General features: G+C 44.4%; 1 protein-coding gene across 8 annotated transcripts in view; it reads left to right on the top strand.

Annotated features, from left to right (window-relative positions):
* The window catches only part of LOC147010630 (fibronectin type III domain-containing protein 5b-like), an 89,337-nt gene that overhangs the window by 35,407 nt on the left and 33,974 nt on the right, over nt 1-19,956 (top strand). For 5 of the 8 annotated variants that reach the window (XM_085860591.1, XM_085860593.1, XM_085860588.1 and 2 more), the window contains 2 exons: nt 2,186-2,215; nt 18,300-18,392. In XM_085860591.1, coding sequence (XP_085716717.1) covers nt 2,186-2,215; nt 18,300-18,392 — 123 coding nt within the window. Of the gene's footprint in view, nt 1-2,185; nt 2,216-2,437; nt 3,022-18,299; nt 18,393-19,956 lie in introns of those variants that run through there. The other 3 variants (XM_085860594.1, XM_085860590.1, XM_085860595.1) reach the window with 2 other exon arrangements.

Raw genomic sequence — 19,956 nt, 5'->3', positions numbered from 1 at the left:
GTCTGTCTGTCTGTTCCCGTTTTTTGCAAGGACCGCTGGACCGACAACCACCAAATTTGGCACACAGCCCAAGTCCAATCCGTTGATTGTCTTAAGGGTATTTTCATCCATCACCCAAGCCTTTAAAGACCCGAAGAACCATAAGACCTTTTTTGTACATGCTTGAGAGTTTACAATGCATACTTGAGAGAAGACTTTTTGCATGCTTGGGAGTTAAGACCCTGAAGACAAAAAGACCCGTAAGACCCTTAAGTATATTGAATTTCCCAAACACAAATGAGACATTTTAAAACCCCGAGTACCCCAAAGACCCTTTGGACCCCAAAGACCCTTTGGACCCCAAAGACGGTTAAGATCCCTAAGGCTCTTGAGAGCCCGAAGACCCCTAAGACCTCTTAGACCCCTCATGCGCAGAAGACCTCGAAGACCCTTAAGACCCCAAACACCCTTCAGACTTCGAAGACCCTTCAGGACTGTAAAATCCCAAAGACCCTTTAAAACCTCAAAGATCCTTAACACTCCAAATGACCTGTAAAATCTTAAGACCTTGAAGACCTCAAAGACACTTAAGATCCCAAGACCCTTAAGACCCCTTTACCCACTGGTGTTCTGGCTCTCCTGCTCCTGACAGTTTCCCCCACCCCATCGGTTCTCCTGACCCTGATCCACCTGCCCCATTCTCAGCCCTGCTGGCTATCCTGCTTCTCCCACTTCTCAATACCCCCCACCCCAACCCCAACCCGGGCAACGCCGGGTAACCCTGCTCGTGTTTCATAAAAATGGAGAAGGACGTTGTTTGCATCATGATGCAAATGCTTTACAGTAAATGAAGGGATATCATGACATGGGTGGATGAATATCATTACATCTCACGAGGGAGCAAAGATATTGCCAGACAGTGTTCTTATATGGAAATTGCAAGGACATTCGCAGACAATTGACAAACACATATGGTTACATGGGATTAAATCATGAGCTTACATTCAGTGTCTCTTTTCCACTCAAGGTGTGGCAATAAAGTTCTGGAGAAACTTTAATCTCACAACGCATCTGCTCACAGTCAGCTCTTCCATGAGCCTCGTTCTCTTAATAAAATTTTTAATATTAAATGCATAAAATAACGAACAGCTCTTGTCAATCGGAACTATGGGAGTCAATAAAGTTGATTCTCAGCACAGCAATGCTGCTTTGTGCCGTACCTAAACACCGCCCACAGGCCTTGCCCCAGCCAGCCGCCCAGTGTATATATATATATATATATATATATATATATATATATATATATATATATATATATATATATATATATATATATATATATATATATATATATATATATATATATATATATATATATATATATATATATATATATATATATATATTACAGTGTTATAGCTGTGGTTCATGGAGAGGTTTGCACAAATTCTGTAATCTCACAAGGGGGAATCCTGGTGCTGGCTTAATGGTTAAGGTGGCTGGCAAGAGATGTTATGGTCTTGAGTTTGAGCCCTTATCGTGTGGTTGAAATAACACCAGGTGGGTTGACTTAGCCTGTCATCCTTCTGAGGTCGGCATAAGGCGAGCCATTGAACTGGTATTGTGGGTTTTGCATCAGTGGTGCCCCCTTACTCGGTATCAGTGGTGATGCACCGTTATTCATAGCCAGTTGAAAGCATAAAGTCATGCCACCACAATGTGGAATTTTTTTTTTTTAACTAATGCTTGTAGAATGGACAGCTGGGTTAACATATTCCCTTGTGAGAGACGGGGCACACATTGGCATATCGCCCTCCATGTGACACCCGGTATGACAGTTTATAGCTGGGTTGGAATACAGGCTTAGACAGCTCAGAAGCAGGTGCGCATACCTGCAGGTTCTCCTGCCAGCTCATAATATAATTAATTATTACAATATCATCGAGGTTCACAAAAAGTTGTACATTTGTGTACATTGTGCAAGGAGTTCACAACTTAATATAGTACACAATCATGGCTGCCAGACTTTCCACATGAATCACTCGAAAGTACTCTAAATTTTTACGAAAGCACTTTCCATCCCAAAAGCACCACTTATGCTAAAGTGTCCTTCTTAGTTTTATGTTTCGCTGTCTTTGGTGTTTTTTCTTTTTTTTTCTTCTGAACTTTCATATTGTATTTCTGTTTGTTTTTTTTTTCTTTTCAGGTCATCATGCAGCTTCTCAGAATGCATTTGGTGAGTTGCCATGAAACATGTGAACTTCTTGAGATAAGAGCAAGTGATCTTATGTGCAAGAAACGTGATGAGCACGCTCGCAATCTGATAGAGGTCATTGGGCAGCGATGGGTGAAAGCGGGGACTGCGCCCAGGCCTGATTAAATTGAATGCGAGAGCAAATAGAAAAGTCCTGCTGATGGCTAAGATTCATTCCATTGTATTCTTCTCACATCCTCCCAGGCCCTATGTGCTCGTATTCATGTCGTCTGACATGTCGATAAAGCGCGGTGCCAAAAAGTGTACAAAACAGCAATCGTGTTGAAACTCCATTACGCACAACGATGGTCGAATAGATTGGTGTTGGCTGACGAAGTATGGCTTGAGTAATGTCTTCCATGCAGTGTATTTTTTTTTCTCTCCTGTACTAATGGAGGGACAGGTTGTAACTCATGGTGAACATTCTCACCTCTCAGCCTGCATCCGTGACTCCACTAATCCCCAGAGGAGTCCAATCTGATTTTCAGTCACGGTGCCAGCGTGGCTTGTTGGGCATTGAAACACATCATCTTTGGGAGGCTAGTTAATCAGGCTGTCTGTCCTTCCTGGTTATAATGGAAAATATGTGCTCTGTGGGATGCCAGTGTTGCCAAAGAAAACTGAATATAACATGAAATGAGGTGACACCTGGGTTTTAAGTCTGTGAAATGGAATTGAAATGCGATGTGAAAGTGAATGAAAATGGACAGAATAAACGAATGACATGTGGGTGTTATACATGTGATGGACCTCGTAGCATTCCTTACTGCAGCATTCTCGGGTTAATCAACCAACTCTGTGCAAATATCATGATTTTTTTTTAAAGAGATGTACGAATAATGGACACAGGGAAAGGGTTAAAGAAGTGTGTGTGCGCGTGCGTGTGTGCGTGTGTGCGTGTGTGCGTGTGTATGTGTGTGACATTGTCACTCTCTCGTGGCAGAGAGTTATAAAAGTGAGATTGTATTGTCTGAGTGTTGTGACTTTGGACACAATTGTGGTTGTGGACTTACTGATGTCAACCTGCGACCAGTGTTCTGGACACATGTTTGGAGAGGTTTTGAAAGAAAGGGTCAAAACTTCAAGCTAAAACACAGCCCAGCTAATGATCTAGATGGTCAGGAAATTAGTCAATCATATACAAACTACTGAAGCTCTCACTTTCGGCCTGCACAATAACTATTTGGAGTTTTAGTATTAAAACAGGGTTCACAATAAATAAAGAGCAATCAGAGATTGCAGACCCTCGCCAGGACTTGTTTTGTGTAGTGTATTTTGTGTGGCGTTTTTGTACTGGTGTGTTACATAATTAATAAGAGACATAATTATAATTGCCCATTTATCACTGCTGGCAGTGATGACCAGGTATCAAACACATCCAGGCACAGCCAAGTGAGCCTTATTCAAGAAAAAAAAATCCCAGATCAAAAAAATTGATAATTCTGGCTGCCAGACCATGTGTCCGATCAAGTTTTTTTTTTTATTTTTTTTTATTTTTTTTTTTTGTATACCTTGGTCGAGGCTCGTATGAGAGCGAACACACAACTCACAGCAAGGAGGCATGAGACAAGAGGGGCGGGAGTGGAAGGGACAAAACAGTGGGGAACAGACACATTAGGTGAACTGTGGAAGGGAGAGGGATGGGGATGGGATGGGGAAAATGGCGAAGAGAAGATGGACATTTCAGGGACTTTCAGGAAGGAAAGCAGGAGAAATGAAGGAAGTGGGCTTGGGTGGATTATCGGGGGTAGAAAAGATCGAGGATTTGGATGGGGGAAGATAAGAGGTGGTGGTGAACAACTGTTTTGAAAGCCTGGAGGGAAGAATGGGAAAGAATAGAGTGAGGAAGTTTATTCCAAAGACGGGAAAAAAGTGGAATGAAAGAGTGAAGATGAGCAGTGATTCGTGATTTTGGTAGTTTTACCAGAAGGGGGTTGTTGGCGGACCTTGAGCGCCCTGTGGAAATGTGGTGGGGACAAATCGCAGAGAGAGCAGGGGGGGGCAAGGCTGGAGAGGAGTCGGTAGAAGACAGAAAGACCACCGACCAACCTGCGGTGATTGAGTGAGAGGCCCAAAGACTCAGCTTCATTGCGGGAGATGCCGATGATCTTAAATGCCCTGGTTTCGACAGCGTGAAGCCGAGAAAGGTGGGAGGCAGGAGCACCAGCCCAGAGGGGAGAGCAGTACTCCATCAGGCTACGGAGAAAAGCTTTGTAAGTGGTCAGGAGCTCAAGAGGGCCGAGGAAGGACTTAGCACGATGGAGGATTCCCAGTCGGCGACTGGCTTTTGAGGCGAGGTTGGAAATGTGACTTTCCCAGGAAAGGTCATGGCAGATAGTGAGACCTAGAAGCTTGAAAAAAAAGGACTTCTTCCAGAGGATTGTTGAGAAAGTGGATGGGGGGGTTTTGTAAACGGTCCTTTCGAAGAGACATAGTGAGAGTGTGAGATTTGTCTGGATTGAAAGACATGTTCCACGTGTTGGACCAGTTTGTGATTTTATCCAGATCTGCAGTGAGTGAAGAAGCTGCTGCTTGCCGGTCTGAGGGATGACAGATGGTACGGCAGAGGGTGGAGTCGTCGGCAAAGCGAAATAGAGGATTTTCCAGAGAGTCCGAGAGATCATTGATGAAAACCAGAAAAAGAACAGGGCCCAGAACGCTACCTTGAGGAACTCCAGCCTGCACAGGAAGAGGGGATGAAAGAACTCCATTTAGAGCCACACGTTGACTGCGACAGGAGAGGAAGTCTGCGAGCCATGAGTGGAGATGGCTTTGAATACCATGGGAAGAGAGTTTGGTGAGTAGGGCAGGGTGCCAGACTGTGTCAAAAGCACGTGATATGTCCAGGGATACGGCTCGGATTTCCTGTCTGGCATTGAGGACCTCCATCCATTGATGGGAGAGCAGAAGCAGCATATCCAGGGTAGTGTGACCTGGTCTGAAACCAAATTGATGATTGGAAATCAAGCCATTGGAGAAGAGGAAGGATTTCATATCTGAGGCGATGATGGATTCCATCACCTTGCTGATGATTGGGAGAAGGCTGATTGGTCTGTAGTTACAGGGATCTGTTTTTGCACCTTTTTTATGCAGGGCAGTGATGTTAGCAGATTTCCAAGCAGATGGCAGATGACCTTGGGCAAATGAGAGGGTGAATAGAACAGAGAGAGTGTGAGCAAGAGCAGAAGAGCAGGCTTTGAGGACACGTGGGCTGATGCCGTCTGGACCGGTTGCAGAATCTGACTCGAGGTTTGAAAGCAAGCTCTCCACCTTGTCAGGAGAAAAGGATACAGAGTCCAGGGACAGTTGGGTGCGACTGGGTAAAGTGGGTAGAGATAGTGATGGGTTTAGGACACAAGATTTAGCTGCAAACACCGAGTTTAGACATTCAGCTTTATCACGTGTGGAATCAGCAGTGCGGCCATTTGAGGTAAGGGAGGGGATGGAGGGGGAACATACACCAGAAACAGATTTGATTAAACGCCACCAGGATTTTGAGGAGGGACAGAGGTTTGAGAGTTCAGACTTGAGATGAGAAAGATGTTGTTTTCTGGCTCTCCTGAGGGTAGATACACACTTGTTTCGAGCTTTGTGGAAAGAACTGAGATTGCCCTCAGTTGGGTTTGCTTTCCATGAGGCAAAGGCAAGTTGTTTCAGGACAACTGCCTCACCACAAGCTTCAGTAAACCAAGGGCGGGAGGAAGGGTAAGACAACTGAACACGAGAGGGGATAAATCTGTGCATGAGGGAGAGCAAGTTTCTTTGAAAGAATTCCCAGGATGAGTTGATGTTTGAGAAAGTAGTGATAGGAGACCAGTTTGTAAGTTTGATGGCTGCTCGGAGACCCTGCCAGTCGGCTTGAGTGAAATGCCAGACTCGACGGCGGTGAGGTGGTTCTCTGATAACAGCCAGAGAGATGTCCACTTTGACAAGGACGTGGTCAGAAGAACCAATTGGAGCGAAGGAAGAGCAGCAGATATTGTCAGGGAAATTTGTCAAAATCAGATCCAGAAGAGATGGAGTACCATTGGTTGAGATCCGGGTCGGGAAGTTGACCGATTGAGTCAGTCCCAATGAGTCGCAGAAAGCTTTTGCTGAGGTGCCATGGCAGGTGAGAGAGGTACCCACACCGAGCCAACTGGCGTGATGACAATTGAAGTCACCACATAAGAGGAAGAGAGAGTTTGGATGAGAATATAGAAGATGGTCCATATTTTCGGATAGTGAGGTGTAGATGGAGTCATCACTGTTCAGTGGACGGTACAGTACACATATAAACATGAGGTGGGAGTGAAGAGGAAGCCGAAGCCAGAGGTATTCCTGGGGGTGTGGGGGAGTGAGAGCAGTGCATGGAGAGTGAGGAATAGTCTTTGATGAAGAGAGCAACACCTCCACCAGGACGAGGCTCAGGTCTGTCATACCGTAAGAGGGAGTAGCCAGGGAGAGATACTTGGGAGTCAGACACGTCTTGGGAGAAGAAAGTTTCTGTTAGGCAGATAATGTCTGGTTTGTCAGTGGCAACCTGTCTGGAAAGATCTGAAAGGTTTGAGCGAAGGCCCCGATATTTGAGGTCCACACTTTTAATGAAGAGGAAGGGGAGGAGGCTTTGGGTGCAGGAGGTGGAGGGGGAGGGGGAGGGTAGGACAAGGGATGAGGGGGGCAGGTAAGGAGGGTTGCTGAAGGAGTGTGGTGTATTGCAGAACAGCGAGGGGAGGGGGCCGAATGAGGAGGAGAAAAGGCTCTGTGGTGCTGGGGGAGAGGGGGACAAGAGACAAGGAAGAAGGCAGTTGAGGATTTGAGGAGGTGGAGTGAAGAGATGGAGGTGAGAGGGCAGTGGAGGGAGGCAGGTTGGTGGATGAGAGGGGGGCAACTTTGAGAAGGAAGAGTGAGGGGGATGAAAGGTGGGAGAAAGGTGAGGGGGGATTTTTGAGAGAGGTGAGAGGGGGCTTGGAGGGAGAAGAGTGGGATGGTTGCTTTGAGAGTGAGAGTGAGGGGTGAGGGGGGTGAGTTGGCACTGAAGTTGGAAAAAACGAATGTTTGATGGAAAGCGAGCATCCATGGCAAACTGTGGTTTTTAAAAGTTTTAGGTCAGAGATGCGATTTAACACAATTTTTGATGGATGCAATGAAGGCGAATTCAGAGCATGGAGAGAAGAAGCACTGTAATAGTTGGATTTTTTTAGGCAAGGAATGAAGGAGAGGTCGAAATGAGAGCAGTCTGTTAAAATAGCAGAAGAGTAGTGCATTGTGAAACAGTAAAGAGTACCACATGTGTGAGAGAGGAAGATGAAGCATTATAAGATCGTTTTTGTAGTTAAAAATAATGTATGAGAGAGTTCAACAGATTAGGTCATGGAAGTGTTAAATAAAAAAAAAATAAAAAAATAAAAAAAAAAAAAAAAAAAAAAAAAAAATCGAGGAAGAAGACGAGGAGGAAGTTAAGAGGAAGAAGAAGGAGCAGAATCGGGAGAAGGTGAGCGTGTTGTTGTTGGGTATATATATATATATATTTTTGTTGTTAATATTAATATATGAGAGTTCAACAGATTAGGTCATGGAAGTGTAAAAAAAAAAAAAAAAAAAAAAAAAAAAGTTGTTGACATTTAAAGTTGACATTTAAAACATGTATTCCCCATCACCACTCAATCACAATTGTGAAGTTTCACGTCGATTGATGAAGCGGTTCCAGAGAAAACATTATTTAATATTTTCTTTAATCCAATATGGCTGCCAAACTATGTGACATCAATTATTCCTCAACAACCTTGTAAACGCATGCCTTGGGGAACATTTGTGTGAAGTTTCCCCTCGATCTGTCCAGTTGTTCTGGAGAAGATTTTTATATGTTTTTGGGTAAATTCAACATGGCTGCCAAACCATGTGACCTTTGACATAATATGTGGAAACATTTTGTTCCTCATGGAAAGGCAGCCACGTGTGGAAAGTTTCACCTCGATGTGTTCAGCCATTTCGGAGAATAAGATTTTTGAATTTTTTTTAACAATATGGCTGCCGAATCACGTGACCGATGACGTCATCAAAAATTATGGACCTTTTTTTGGAAAAATTTTCTTACTGATCGGATGTGGCATTCTACATTTGCAATTATGACGTCATAACGAAGGCACCTGTGATATAAAAAAAATCACATTCCCCATGTGGAGTACTTGCCGTGTGCCAAGTTTCATTGTTAGCTCGCCTGTTCGAAGAACATAGAGCTATAGCGATACCCCCGGGGTGAGCGTCAGCGTTAACGTGAAAATGTTAAAGTTTTTGGTGCAAGTTATTTCCTTTCTAATGTTTTTATCTACCACACTTTTTTTTACCGATTACAATATACAAATACATATATTGCTTTAAAATTATTTAAATCAGACTTCACTGCAATGCTTTATAAAAAAAATATTATTAGACTTGTCTTTTAAAAACGATAAATGTATAAACAGGCGAGCATTGGGTGGCTTTGACATCAACTCTCTGGTTTTCCTTGGTGTGGTTTCAGAGATACAGGGGTTCAAAGTTTTCCCGTTTTTCCAATATGGCTGCCACACCACATGACCTATGACGTCATAATTATAATTGAAACATTTTATATGAGAAGTCGCATCAATGGTGAAAATTTCGCCTCAATACGACAAGCAGTTGTGGAGAAAAACACGAAGTTCTGTGTGGACAAAAATACAGACAAACAGACAAACCAACAAACGGACCCAAATGAAATAATCTTTCCTTCTGTGAGGGTAATCTTCTTATTATTCTTCTTGCGGACGGCAGCAATCAATTATTGGAGGCGTCACTGTGTCGCTGATGCAGTGCCCCTCAACAACCTTGAAACACACTGGTATTCTTGCAGAAATATCGTTTCTGGTACTCATTTCGCCGACTTCGAAGGATGACAGGCTGAGTCAACCCCCTGGTGTATTAATTCAGTGGCCAACGGGGCTTGAACTCAGGACCCTAAGATCCCAAGCCACCACCCTAACCACTAAGCCAACACCATGCAGTGCGGGTCATGAAAAAGTATTGCAGAAATAATATGATTTGTAAGAATCAGAAATAATCTCAGAAATAATCTATCTATAATTCCAGCTGTGTGTGTGTGTGTGTGTGTGTGTGTGTGTGTGTGTGTGTGTGTGTGTGTGTGTGTGTGTGTGTGTATGTGTGTGTGTGTGTGTGTGTGTGTGTGTGTGTGTGTGTGTGTGTGTGTGTGTGTGTGTGTGTGTGTGTGTGTGTGTGTGTGTGTGTGTGTGTGTGTGTGTGTGTGTGTGTGTGTGTGTGTGTGTGTGTGTGTGTGTGTGTGTGTGTGTGTCCGCTGTTTCTCGACAACCACTGGTCCGATCTAATTGAAACTTGCCAGATATATTGCTGGGGACCTGAGGATGTGCCTTTTCAAGGTTTGATATTAATCGGACAAGTGGTTCCCAAGTTATGGCCATTTATTTACCAAACCAATGACAAGACACGTTGTTGCGTGGGCGTGGCCGATGGGGAACAAAAGCTCAGCCGCATTCCCCATTACGGGTTACAACGTACGGACTTCCGGATAGTGATGACTTCGTGTATTCTAATAATTTCTCGATTTCTTATGCGCATTTATAGATAAACACAATGCCCCAAGTTATGATCATTTTCACATTAGACGGTGTATAAATTTCGGTAACATCAGAGTGCAGGTATGCTCCGAACCAGGAAGTAAATATTTTTCTCTCTCTTCTCTTCTCTTTTTGTTTTTCCTTGCCACGACATTGCGAAAAGGTAAAATACGTTGGCGCTAATTGAATAATTGGGTATTAAAACTAAATTGCGAATAATCGTGACTGAGAATAATGTGCGAACTTCCGGGACACGCACGTACGAGCATGCGAGAGCGAAGAAACGTCCTGTGTGGTTGTTGTTTGTTGCTCGCGGTTTGAATATTTGTTTATTAATTTTTTTTATATTATTATTTTTTTTTTTTACGGGCACGTACTAGTCCTTTAAATGTTAAGTTTCCTCACTGGGATTGGTTGCTACCATTCAATCAGTCATTGAGATGAACAAACGGTGTGTGTGTGTGTGTGTGTGTGTGTGTGTGTGTGTGTGTGTGTGTGTGTGTGTGTGTGTGTGTGTGTGTGTGTGTGTGTGTGTGTGTGTGTGTCCATTGTTTTTAAGCATTGCAAAATTATGATACTCCAAGATTCGAAAATGATTACACTGCAATCTCATGAATTAAATTTGTTGTCCGTCTATCTGTATGCTCACATTTTTTGCAAACACCACTGGGCCAATAACCACCAAATTTGGCATACAGACCAAGTCGACCTGAGAATTGTCCTCACGGTATTTTCATCCACCACCTGTCTTTAAAGACCCCGAATAGCAATAACACCCTCTAGGACCCCTATGACAATTGAGACCCCAAAGACCTATAAGACCCTTAAGACCGTTGAGGACTCTTTGGACTCTGAAGACCCATAACACCTCAAACACCATGAAGACCCCAAAGACCATTAATACTCAGAAGACCCCAAGACTCTTTAAGACCCTTTAGACACCAAATACCTCTAAGACCCTTTAGACCCCTTTAGAGGTGGGAGGGGAAGGGTGGAGGAGGGAGGGGTGAGGGGAGTGGGGTAGGAAGGCATAGGAGGAGGTGAGAGGAGGGAGGGGAATGGATGGGGAGGGAGTCTGGAGGGGTGGGTTGGGAGGGGAATGGATGGGGAGGGAGTCCGGAGGTTGGAGCGTGGTGTGGGAGGAGGGAGGAGAGGGGATGGGGTGACGGTCCCGATGGAGGATCGTGTGCTGGCATTGCCTGGCAACGCCGGGTGCCTTTGCTAGTTGTAATGAAACAGAAGACCAAGAAGGAACCCGAAGAAGTTAAGAGGAAAGGTGGAGTCATCAGGAGAAACCTGGATAGGATTCAGGTTTCAGCCGCTACTCCACAACCCTCAAACCCATCCAGGCGCAGCCAAGTGAGACAGAAAAATTTTCTGCAAGAATTCACTTCTCCTTGGAGAGATAGATAATAAAATAGAATAATATAGCATAAAAGTGATGAAAGAGAAGAAAAAGCCAGAATTAGAATGAAGAAAGAGAATTATGAAAAAAAAAAACGAATAAAGAAAATTATGAAAAAATAAATAAAACATGGCTCATGCCCATCCTCTAAATACAGCTCAGAGGAAGAAGGCCTCGTATTGGCTTAACAGTTAAGGTGGCTAGCTAAAGATCCTAGAGTCTTGAGTTTAAGCCCTTGTCAGGCTGAAGATTTAACACCAGATAGGTTTGACTCAGCCTGTCATACTTCTGAGGTTGGCAAAATGAGTATCAGTGTTTGGGTAACAGGGTAACAGGGGCATTGCATCAGAGGCAGAGCCATGCCCCAAGCCAATGAGGCTACCTGCAGCCTTGTGCTGCACACGACGGAGGAGGAGGAGCCTATCTAAACTAATAAATGTCAGTGTGTGTGTGTCAGGCTGTCTGTCAGGCCATCCGTTAGTTTGTCTTTCTCCTCCATAACTCCAAAACCTAGTGGCCATGAAACCGAGTGGCCCCCAACTTTTCATGCATGCGAAAGGAACTCCAAGGTCGTGAATGACTGAAAACTGTGTGTTTGGGTTAATGTAAACACCCCTTTTGAAGATGATAATTAACAGCCTTATTTAATTATCCTTTATCAAGGCTTATCCGTGGTCACCTCACTGCCCCTTGCTGGTGTCTTAATTTGCCATTTTGTTGGCCTGCTCAACAATGCTTTGACATGGAACAGGCCACAATGGTGTATTTATGACAAAGTTTTTTTTTTTTCCCACTTTCCTCACTCATGTCATCGAATGCTTGATCATCATACCTAGAAATTGCTGGATACATTACAATGCTTGTAAATGCCCGGAGATACCAGTGTTCGTGGCTTTATTTCATTTCTGCACATGCCATAACCTGGAGAATCTCTTAATCGGAGCTGAATTTCAAAATTTAAACTTCTGTGTTGACTTCAGAAGCAGTTCTGACTGCTAAAAAGTGTTTATTTGTCCAATTCGTACATTGCTTGACATTCCAGGCATCTCCAAGTGCATGGTGTTTATTTGACCGATCGGCGATTGCTAATTATTTACCAAGCCAGCCGTTCCTTACGAACTGTTTCATTGGTGTGCTTGCGTTAGTGCTTATGCCACTTGGTGAGCGTTCTACAATATTCGCACTCTCACTGAACATATCAATCAACTTGTACAAAGTTCAGGGCCCACTCACCTGCATTTGGCCATGCAATGCCTCGGGTGGTGCGACAGGCGGTGGCTTGCCAGCTGAAAATGTGCAATTTTATTTTACACCACATTTCCCCTTTTTGTATGATCTTCTTTCATTATACAACCTGTCACTTCAGCAAAGAGTGGTGGGCTTGGGATCCTAGGCTCCTGAGTTCAAATCCTGCTTGGCTGTTTAATTAATACCAGGTGGGGTTGACTCAGCCTGTCATCCTTCTGAGGTTGGCAAAATGAGTACCAACTTGCTGGTGTCCTGCGTTGGAGTGGTGACCTGTCCAGGATTGTCCCCAATAGCCCAGGAGACTGCTTAGGCAGCACCAATGCTCTTACAGTGCATGGTCCCAATGGATCGATGAACTTCAGCAGATATATTTATAGAAAAAATTAAACATTTCATTTTTAATAATTTCTTCAACCGTTTCCTTAGAATGCTCATCATCTCTTGGGTTAGGAAGGCAAAATAAATTAGATGATTGCAATGAGTAAAAAATGTTTTCCGTTGTTACAAAGCAATGAATCGCCACATCACAGCAGGATAGCCGAGAGGTATGCGTGCTCGCTCTATGCTGTCGAGCCTGGATTTGAATCTCGACCGAGCTATAATCTGTTATCCCCTTGTTCACAGGCAGGGTGATTCCTCAATGTGTGTGCCGTCTCAGATGGACGTTAAACTGGACATCACATCTGCCGGAATCCACCCCTCTCCTCAACCCATCCTCTCTCTCTCTCCCCCTTACTCACCCTCTCCCTCTCTCAGCCTCTACGTCTCTCTCTCTCTCTCTCTCTCTCTCTCTCTCTCTCTCTCTCTCTCTCTCTCTCTCTCTCTCTCTCTCTCTCTCTCTCTCTCTTTCTCTTTCTTTTTCTCTCTCTCTCTCTCTTTCTCTTTCTTTTTCTCTCTTTCTCTCTTTCTCTCTTTCTCTCTTTCTCTCTTTCTCTCTTTCTCTTTTTCTCTCTTTCTCTTTCTCTTTCTCTTTCTCTTTTTCTCTCTTTCTCTCTTTCTCTCTTTCTCTCTTTCTCTCTTTCTCTCTTTCTCTCTTTCTCTCTTTCTCTCTTTCTCTCTTTCTCTCTTTCTCTCTTTCTCTCTTTCTCTCTTTCTCTCTTTCTTTCTTTCTTTCTTTCTCTCTTTCTTTCTTTCTCTCTTTCTTTCTTTCTCTCTTTCTTTCTTTCTTTCTCTCTTTCTCTCTTTCTCTTTCTCTTTCTCTCCCTCCCTTCCTCTCTCTTTCTCTCCCTCCCTTCCTCTCTCTTTCTCTCCCTCCCTTCCTCTCTCTTTCTCTCCCTCCCTTCCTCTCTCCTTCTCGCTCCCTTCCTCTCGCTTTCTTCCTCCCTTCCTCTCTCTTTCTCCCTCCCTTCCTCTCTCTTTCTCTCCCTCCCTTCCTCTCTCTTTCTCCCTCCCTTCCTCTCTCTTTCTCCCTCCCTTCCTCTCTCTTTCTCCCTCCCTTCCTCTCTCTTTCTCCCTCCCTTCCTCTCTCTTTCTCCCTCCCTTCCTCTCTCTTTCTCCCTCCCTTCCTCTCTCTTTCTCCCTCCCTTCCTCTCTCTTTTCCGTCTCTCGCTCTCTCTCGCTCTCTCTCGCTCTCTCTCGCTCTCTCTCGCTCTCTCTCGCTCTCTCTCGCTCTCTCTCGCTCTCTCGCTCTCTCTCGCTCTCTCTCGCGCTCTCTCGCGCTCTCTCTCGCTCTCTCTCGCTCTCTCTCGCTCTCTCTCGCTCTCTCTCGCTCTCTCTCGCTCTCTCGCGCTCTCTCTCGCTCTCTCTCGCTCTCTCTCGCTCTCTCGCGCTCTCTCGCGCTCTCTCTCGCTCTCTCTCGCTCTCTCTCGCTCTCTCTCGCTCTCTCTCGCTCTCTCTCGCGCTCTCTCTCGCGCTCTCTCTCTCTCTCGCTCTCTCTCTCTCTCTCTCTCTCTCTCTCTCTCTCTCTCTCTCTCTCTCTCTCTCTCTCTCTCTCTCTCTCGCTCTCTCTCTCGCTCTCTCGCTCTCTCTCTCTCTCGCTCTCTCTCTCTCTCTCTCTCGCTCTCTCTCTCTCTCTCTCTCTCTCTCTCTCTCTCTCTCTCTCTCTCTCTCTCTCTCTCTCTCTCTCTCTCTCTCTCTCTCTCTCTCTCTCTCTCTCTCTCTCTCCCCCCCCTTCGCTCACTCTCTTTCTCTCTCCCTTTCCCTCTGTCTCCCACCCCTCTTCCTCACAGCCCTATCCTTCCCTCTCACCCCACCGTCTTTCTCTCCCCCTGCTTTTCCTTCCCCTCATGCTGCCTTCCCTTCCCTTCACACCACCGCATTCCTTTCCCCTCACGCTGCCTCCTTTCCAATCATGCTGCCTTCCCTCCTCCCCTCGTGCTTACCTCCTCCCAAACCCCTCTCCTCCCCACCCCCCATGTTAATCTCCGGGCGGTCTCTGCATGCTGTAGTCTTAATGTGCTGTCTCCCATGTATTTCAATCCTGCACCATGTCCCCACCCCCACCATTTTCTCCACAAATCTCACTACCAAACTCAAGTTGAGAACAACTCCCCTCATGCTGACATCCTTCAAAACCCCTCCCCCTCCCCACTTCCCCCTTCCTCTCCCCCCCCCCTATCCCCAATCCTCCCCCTCCCAGAGTGTATAGCGACGTTTGGTGAGGTGTCGCTCTCCTCCCCCCCGGTCCTCACTCTCACCCCCTTCCTCATTCCCCCTTCCTCACCCACTCCTAGCTCCCAGACTCCTGCACCCTCCTCCTCGCTCCCCTCCCTTCTCTCCTTCCTCTCTCTTCCTCCCCATTTCTTCCCTCCCTTAATATTCCCATCAGCAAAGCGACGGGTTGTATCTGCTTGTAGAAAATATAACTCGCAAGTAAATATTCTCAAGTTTCTGTTTCAAACCAATTCATTTGATAATTTCACTGATTGGAATATTTTCCACTAAGTTCATTGGCAGCTCCAACACAGCTCCTCGAACACACATCTCCTTTCAATTGAACATGCCAAAAGTTTTTTATTTTATTTTTTCAAGCATTTAATTTTTCCAGTTTTATTGACCCCCACCCCACCCTACCCCACCCTCCACTCCCTTCAAGGGATAACTTTCTGCTTGCTGTTCCCCTGAGGTTTCGATTTCAATCTGTTCGACCCACACATTGCTGAGTTTGCTTGTAAGCAGTAAATCGCATGAGGAACCTCCATAATCTCGAGCTGTTCTCCTGTTGGCTTGCTTTTCTAATGGATGTTAAACGTTCCAATTAACCAGCTTTCCAAAATTAGATGTGATTGCATTTCAGTCCTTTATATCCGTCTACATATAACATTCATGCATGAGGGATGAGCAGGTTAAAATTCGAAAAAGTAAGATTGAGTGAAGAAGGAGAAGGAGATTGAAGAGGGGGGAGTTGTCTGGGCTAAGGAGGAGGTGCTGCGGTGTGGGGAGGGAGGTTTGGATGTAAAGCAAGTTGGGAGGAAATAGAAACAATGGGAATGGAGGATGGGATTATTCATTTATGTCTTGTGTTAATGGTTAGGGTGGTGGGCTTGGGATCCAAGGATCCTGAGTTCAAATCCCCCTCGGCTGTTGAATTAATAACAGGTGCGGTTGACTCTGCCAGTCATCCTTCCGAGGTCGGCAAAATGAATGCCAGATTGCTGGTGTCGTGTGTCAGACTGGCGACCTGTCCAGGATTGTACCCAATAGTCACAAGAAGACTTTTTCGGCATCACCAACGCTCTGCACAGAGTATGGTCCCAATGGATGGATGGATTATTAATTTAAGGGGTGTATTATCGGGATCAAATCGCAAATCTGACCTGGATCTTGGAAGAAGCAAAAGGGGATACAAAAGAAGATGTATCTCTGTTTTATTGATTATTGCAAAGCATTCAATTGCGTTGATCATTAATTGATGTGGATTATGTTGAGCGAAATGGAGATGTCAGAGCACTTGATAATAATGTTATAATGAGTTTATCGTGATATAAAAGTGATGCACAATGAGAAGTACTTTGGCAGTGAGTGCTCAAAATGACATTGATTAATAAATATATCAGAAACATATTTATTGTGATGAGTGTCGAGAGACCTAAAACAACATTTTGATGATGAAACGAATGGAATGGTTTAAAATATCCATATCCATACTCACAAAAAGTTTAGACTGACTCATTGAGGGTGCAGATTGTAGTTGGGTAAAAGCTGTTGTGCTTGTGATTAGAGTTGGTGTTGATGGAACGATAACGTTTACCCGAGTGGAAAAGTTCAAGAGTGTCGTGCGTTGGGTGGAACTCTTCTCGGATGATAGCTTTCGCCCTTTCCACTACTCGACCGGAATACAATCTCTCGATGGAAGGCAGATCACACCCAATCATTTTACAAGAAGTCTTTACGATTCTCCTGTTGGGTCAGATAAGAAACATGTACTGCATTGCATACTACACAAGAAGCTACAGGAAGAACAGAGGGGTCAGACAGGGGTGTATTCTCTCCCCTTGATCAATTTGTTTAGTGAGTACATCATGAGGGAATCAAACTTGGATGACATTGAGGCTGGAGGCTGGAATGAAGGAAGATGTATCAACAGTCTAAGTAATCCTGATGACACCTCTCTGTTGGCAGAAAGTAAAGATGACTTGATCAAACTGCTGCAAACAGTGAAGAAGGAAAATGAAATTTAAGCTGTTCTTTATTTAGAGTTGAAAAAGAATAAAATCTTGTCAACTGAGAAGGTGGATGTGTTCAGATCGGGAGACAATCATATCGAAATGGTGGAAAGTTTCATCTTCCTGGTTCTAATATTGAAGTGAGTGGAGAATGTCGAGGAGAAATTAATGATGATTAACATTGGGGAGAAGAGCAATGTCTGGATTGACAAAGATCTGGAAAGACAAAGATGTGACAAAACAAACAAAGAGGAGGCTGATAAATAATAATCTGTTGTTTCCAGTTGTCATGTCTGGATGTGAGTCATTGACAGGGAAAAATAAATAAAGGAAGCAAGTTGTCAGTTTTTAAATGTGGTGTTTGAGAGGAATGCTAATTCCATGGACTGCAAAAAGAACAAACAAATCAGTGCTTGAATAAATTATTAAATAATTTAGACCACCATGTACATTGGAAGTGAGAGTGCTAAAACAGAAACTTTCATGCTTTGGACAAATCATGTATGCAGAAAACAAAATTACGGTGACGTCACCAGACTGGGTTAGGCTGATGGAGGAAGAATAAGAGGCGGAACTCGTATTCACTCGATGGATGCGGTGAAGGCTGCAACCAAGTACCAAACTGTCTCGACCCGAGCTTCGGAAAGCAGTGCAGGACAGGGATGTTTGGAGAAATCTGATCATGAATGTGACCAGAAGTCGGACGTGACTTGACGGAACTAGATGATGGCAATGAGAGGAAGCAGATTCAAAAAGTCCCTGGCTTTGTGTACCAAATAAGTAGAAGCCCCCTTTATCAACATTTCCCTGTTTTTGGTTTGAGAGTCTATCTGCACCCTGGGTATATATATATATATATATATATATATATATATATATATATATATATATATATATATATATATATATATATATATATATATATATATATATATATATATATATATATATATATATATATATATTCCATAAAAAACTTCAATTCACATCTTCGATGCAAAAATCATTTGTTCCTCAGTTATTTGCCTTCCGAATGAATGAATGTGCTGTTCTCTCTTAGCAGGGGTCCCTCAGTCACGTGACCCACAGACAACACACACACACACACACACACACACACACACACACACACACACACACACACACACACACACACACACACACACACACGTGACTTCCAATGATACATTAAGGGAGTTTCTCGTGCCATTGTGCAGGTGATATTCGCGCTCGTGGCAGCGAACGGATTGTGCCCAGAATGATGGCAGGTGACCTGATCATCATCTTCATTGTTCTCGTCATGTGGGCAGGTGCGTGCGGGTTCTGTGCCCTTTACAAATCGAACACAATGATCGTACTTTCGTTTATAATGCCTTGTGTGGTCTTCTCGTCATTGAATCTCCACGAGCTGCACATGTTCCAACCACTTATAGATGAGATCCACCATGCTCACTTGCTTCCTTGTCTTACAATTTATTTATTTATTTCGTCTGCAGTCTGTGGCTGCTTGGCTGCGTCGTCTTCTGGGGGCACGGCTGTGCCGTTGATGCAATGCCCCTACTACCAGTAAGCTGGTACTCACTCATTTTATCGATCTCGGAAGGATGACACGCTGAGTCAACCTACCTCGTGTTAATTCCAGTGGTTCCATAGGGGCTTGAACTCAAGACCCTCAGATAATAAGCCAGCCACTATAACCATAAGCCAATATCAGGATTTTTCTTCCAATCATTGCCAGGGATGTAGCATAGTTGGTTGGAGAAGGTGCGTTATTAATTTTTAAACAGGAACTTGTAATATCTTTGTATCTATTTAATCACAGTCTTGACCGGGGATGGTAACTCCGAGGCAGATGTGCGGAGGAGGATTCAGGTGGGTGCGAATGTATGGAGGAGGATGGAAGGAGTAATGGCAGACAGAAAGATATCACGAAAATCGAAAGGGAAGGTTCTGATGATGTGTGTCATGCCGGCCTACCTTTACGGTCTGGAGACAGTGGCACTGAAAGAGAGACAACAACAGAGGTTGCCAGTTTGTGAGAAGAACTGGGTCAGGAGGATTTCCTGAGTGAAGAGGGTGGTTATAAGGAGTTTGAATGAACTGAGGGAGGAGATTGGTGTGCAGATGAGTTTGACGTAGAGATTGGTGAAATGCCGGCTGAAATGAGCAAGACGCTTGGTGCGGATGGTGGAAGAGAGAATGGCAAAGAGAGCGGATAGATTGAGGGAGCAAGGAAGGAAGAAAAGAGGTAGACCGTGGTTAAGATGGGAAGATTGTGTGAGTGGGGATATCCGTAAGGTGGGGATGGTTGGAGAGTGGAGAGAATTGGCTGAGGACAGGGGGAGGTGGAGGAGGATCGTGGTCAAGGCAAGGCAGAAGATTGATGCCATCGGACATCACCCCTAATAAAGGGAAGAGGAGGAGGAGAACAACAACTTCATTTGACTTGAAGTCTCCGTGATCGTTTTTCCTGTTTCACAAATCATAAGGAGAGAGACCGCGTTGAGAGCATACAATACAGATGAAATAATCGTACTTAACGTCCACCAATTCTGTGATAACTTTAATTCGTCAAGTACATTGTATTGTGTAAGTTTACCTTCTTTAAATTTACATGCACATATATACAGGGTGGTGCAGAGCCGACTGACACATTTCAGACTGCCCTACTGTCCGAGGGGTGGGGTGGGAACTTTTGGGGTTGTCGGACCATTTTTCTAAGACGATGCACGGCAACTGGTGGAGGCCACCTTCCTGATGTGATCTACCATAAATAATAAAATTGCAACCTTTGAACATAAGCCTCGTGTGTTTCAATTATCGCATATCCAAATGTGTCAGTCGGCTCTGTACCACGCTGTATATGCCAACAAA

The sequence above is a fragment of the Eptatretus burgeri genome, chromosome 16 (assembly GCF_056783735.1).
Source record: "Eptatretus burgeri isolate ZD-2024b chromosome 16, Ebu_testis_v1, whole genome shotgun sequence".
Taxonomy (NCBI): Eukaryota; Metazoa; Chordata; class Myxini; order Myxiniformes; family Myxinidae; genus Eptatretus; species Eptatretus burgeri.
Note: the sequence above shows the minus strand (reverse complement) of the source record. Positions and strands in the feature narration are given on the sequence as shown.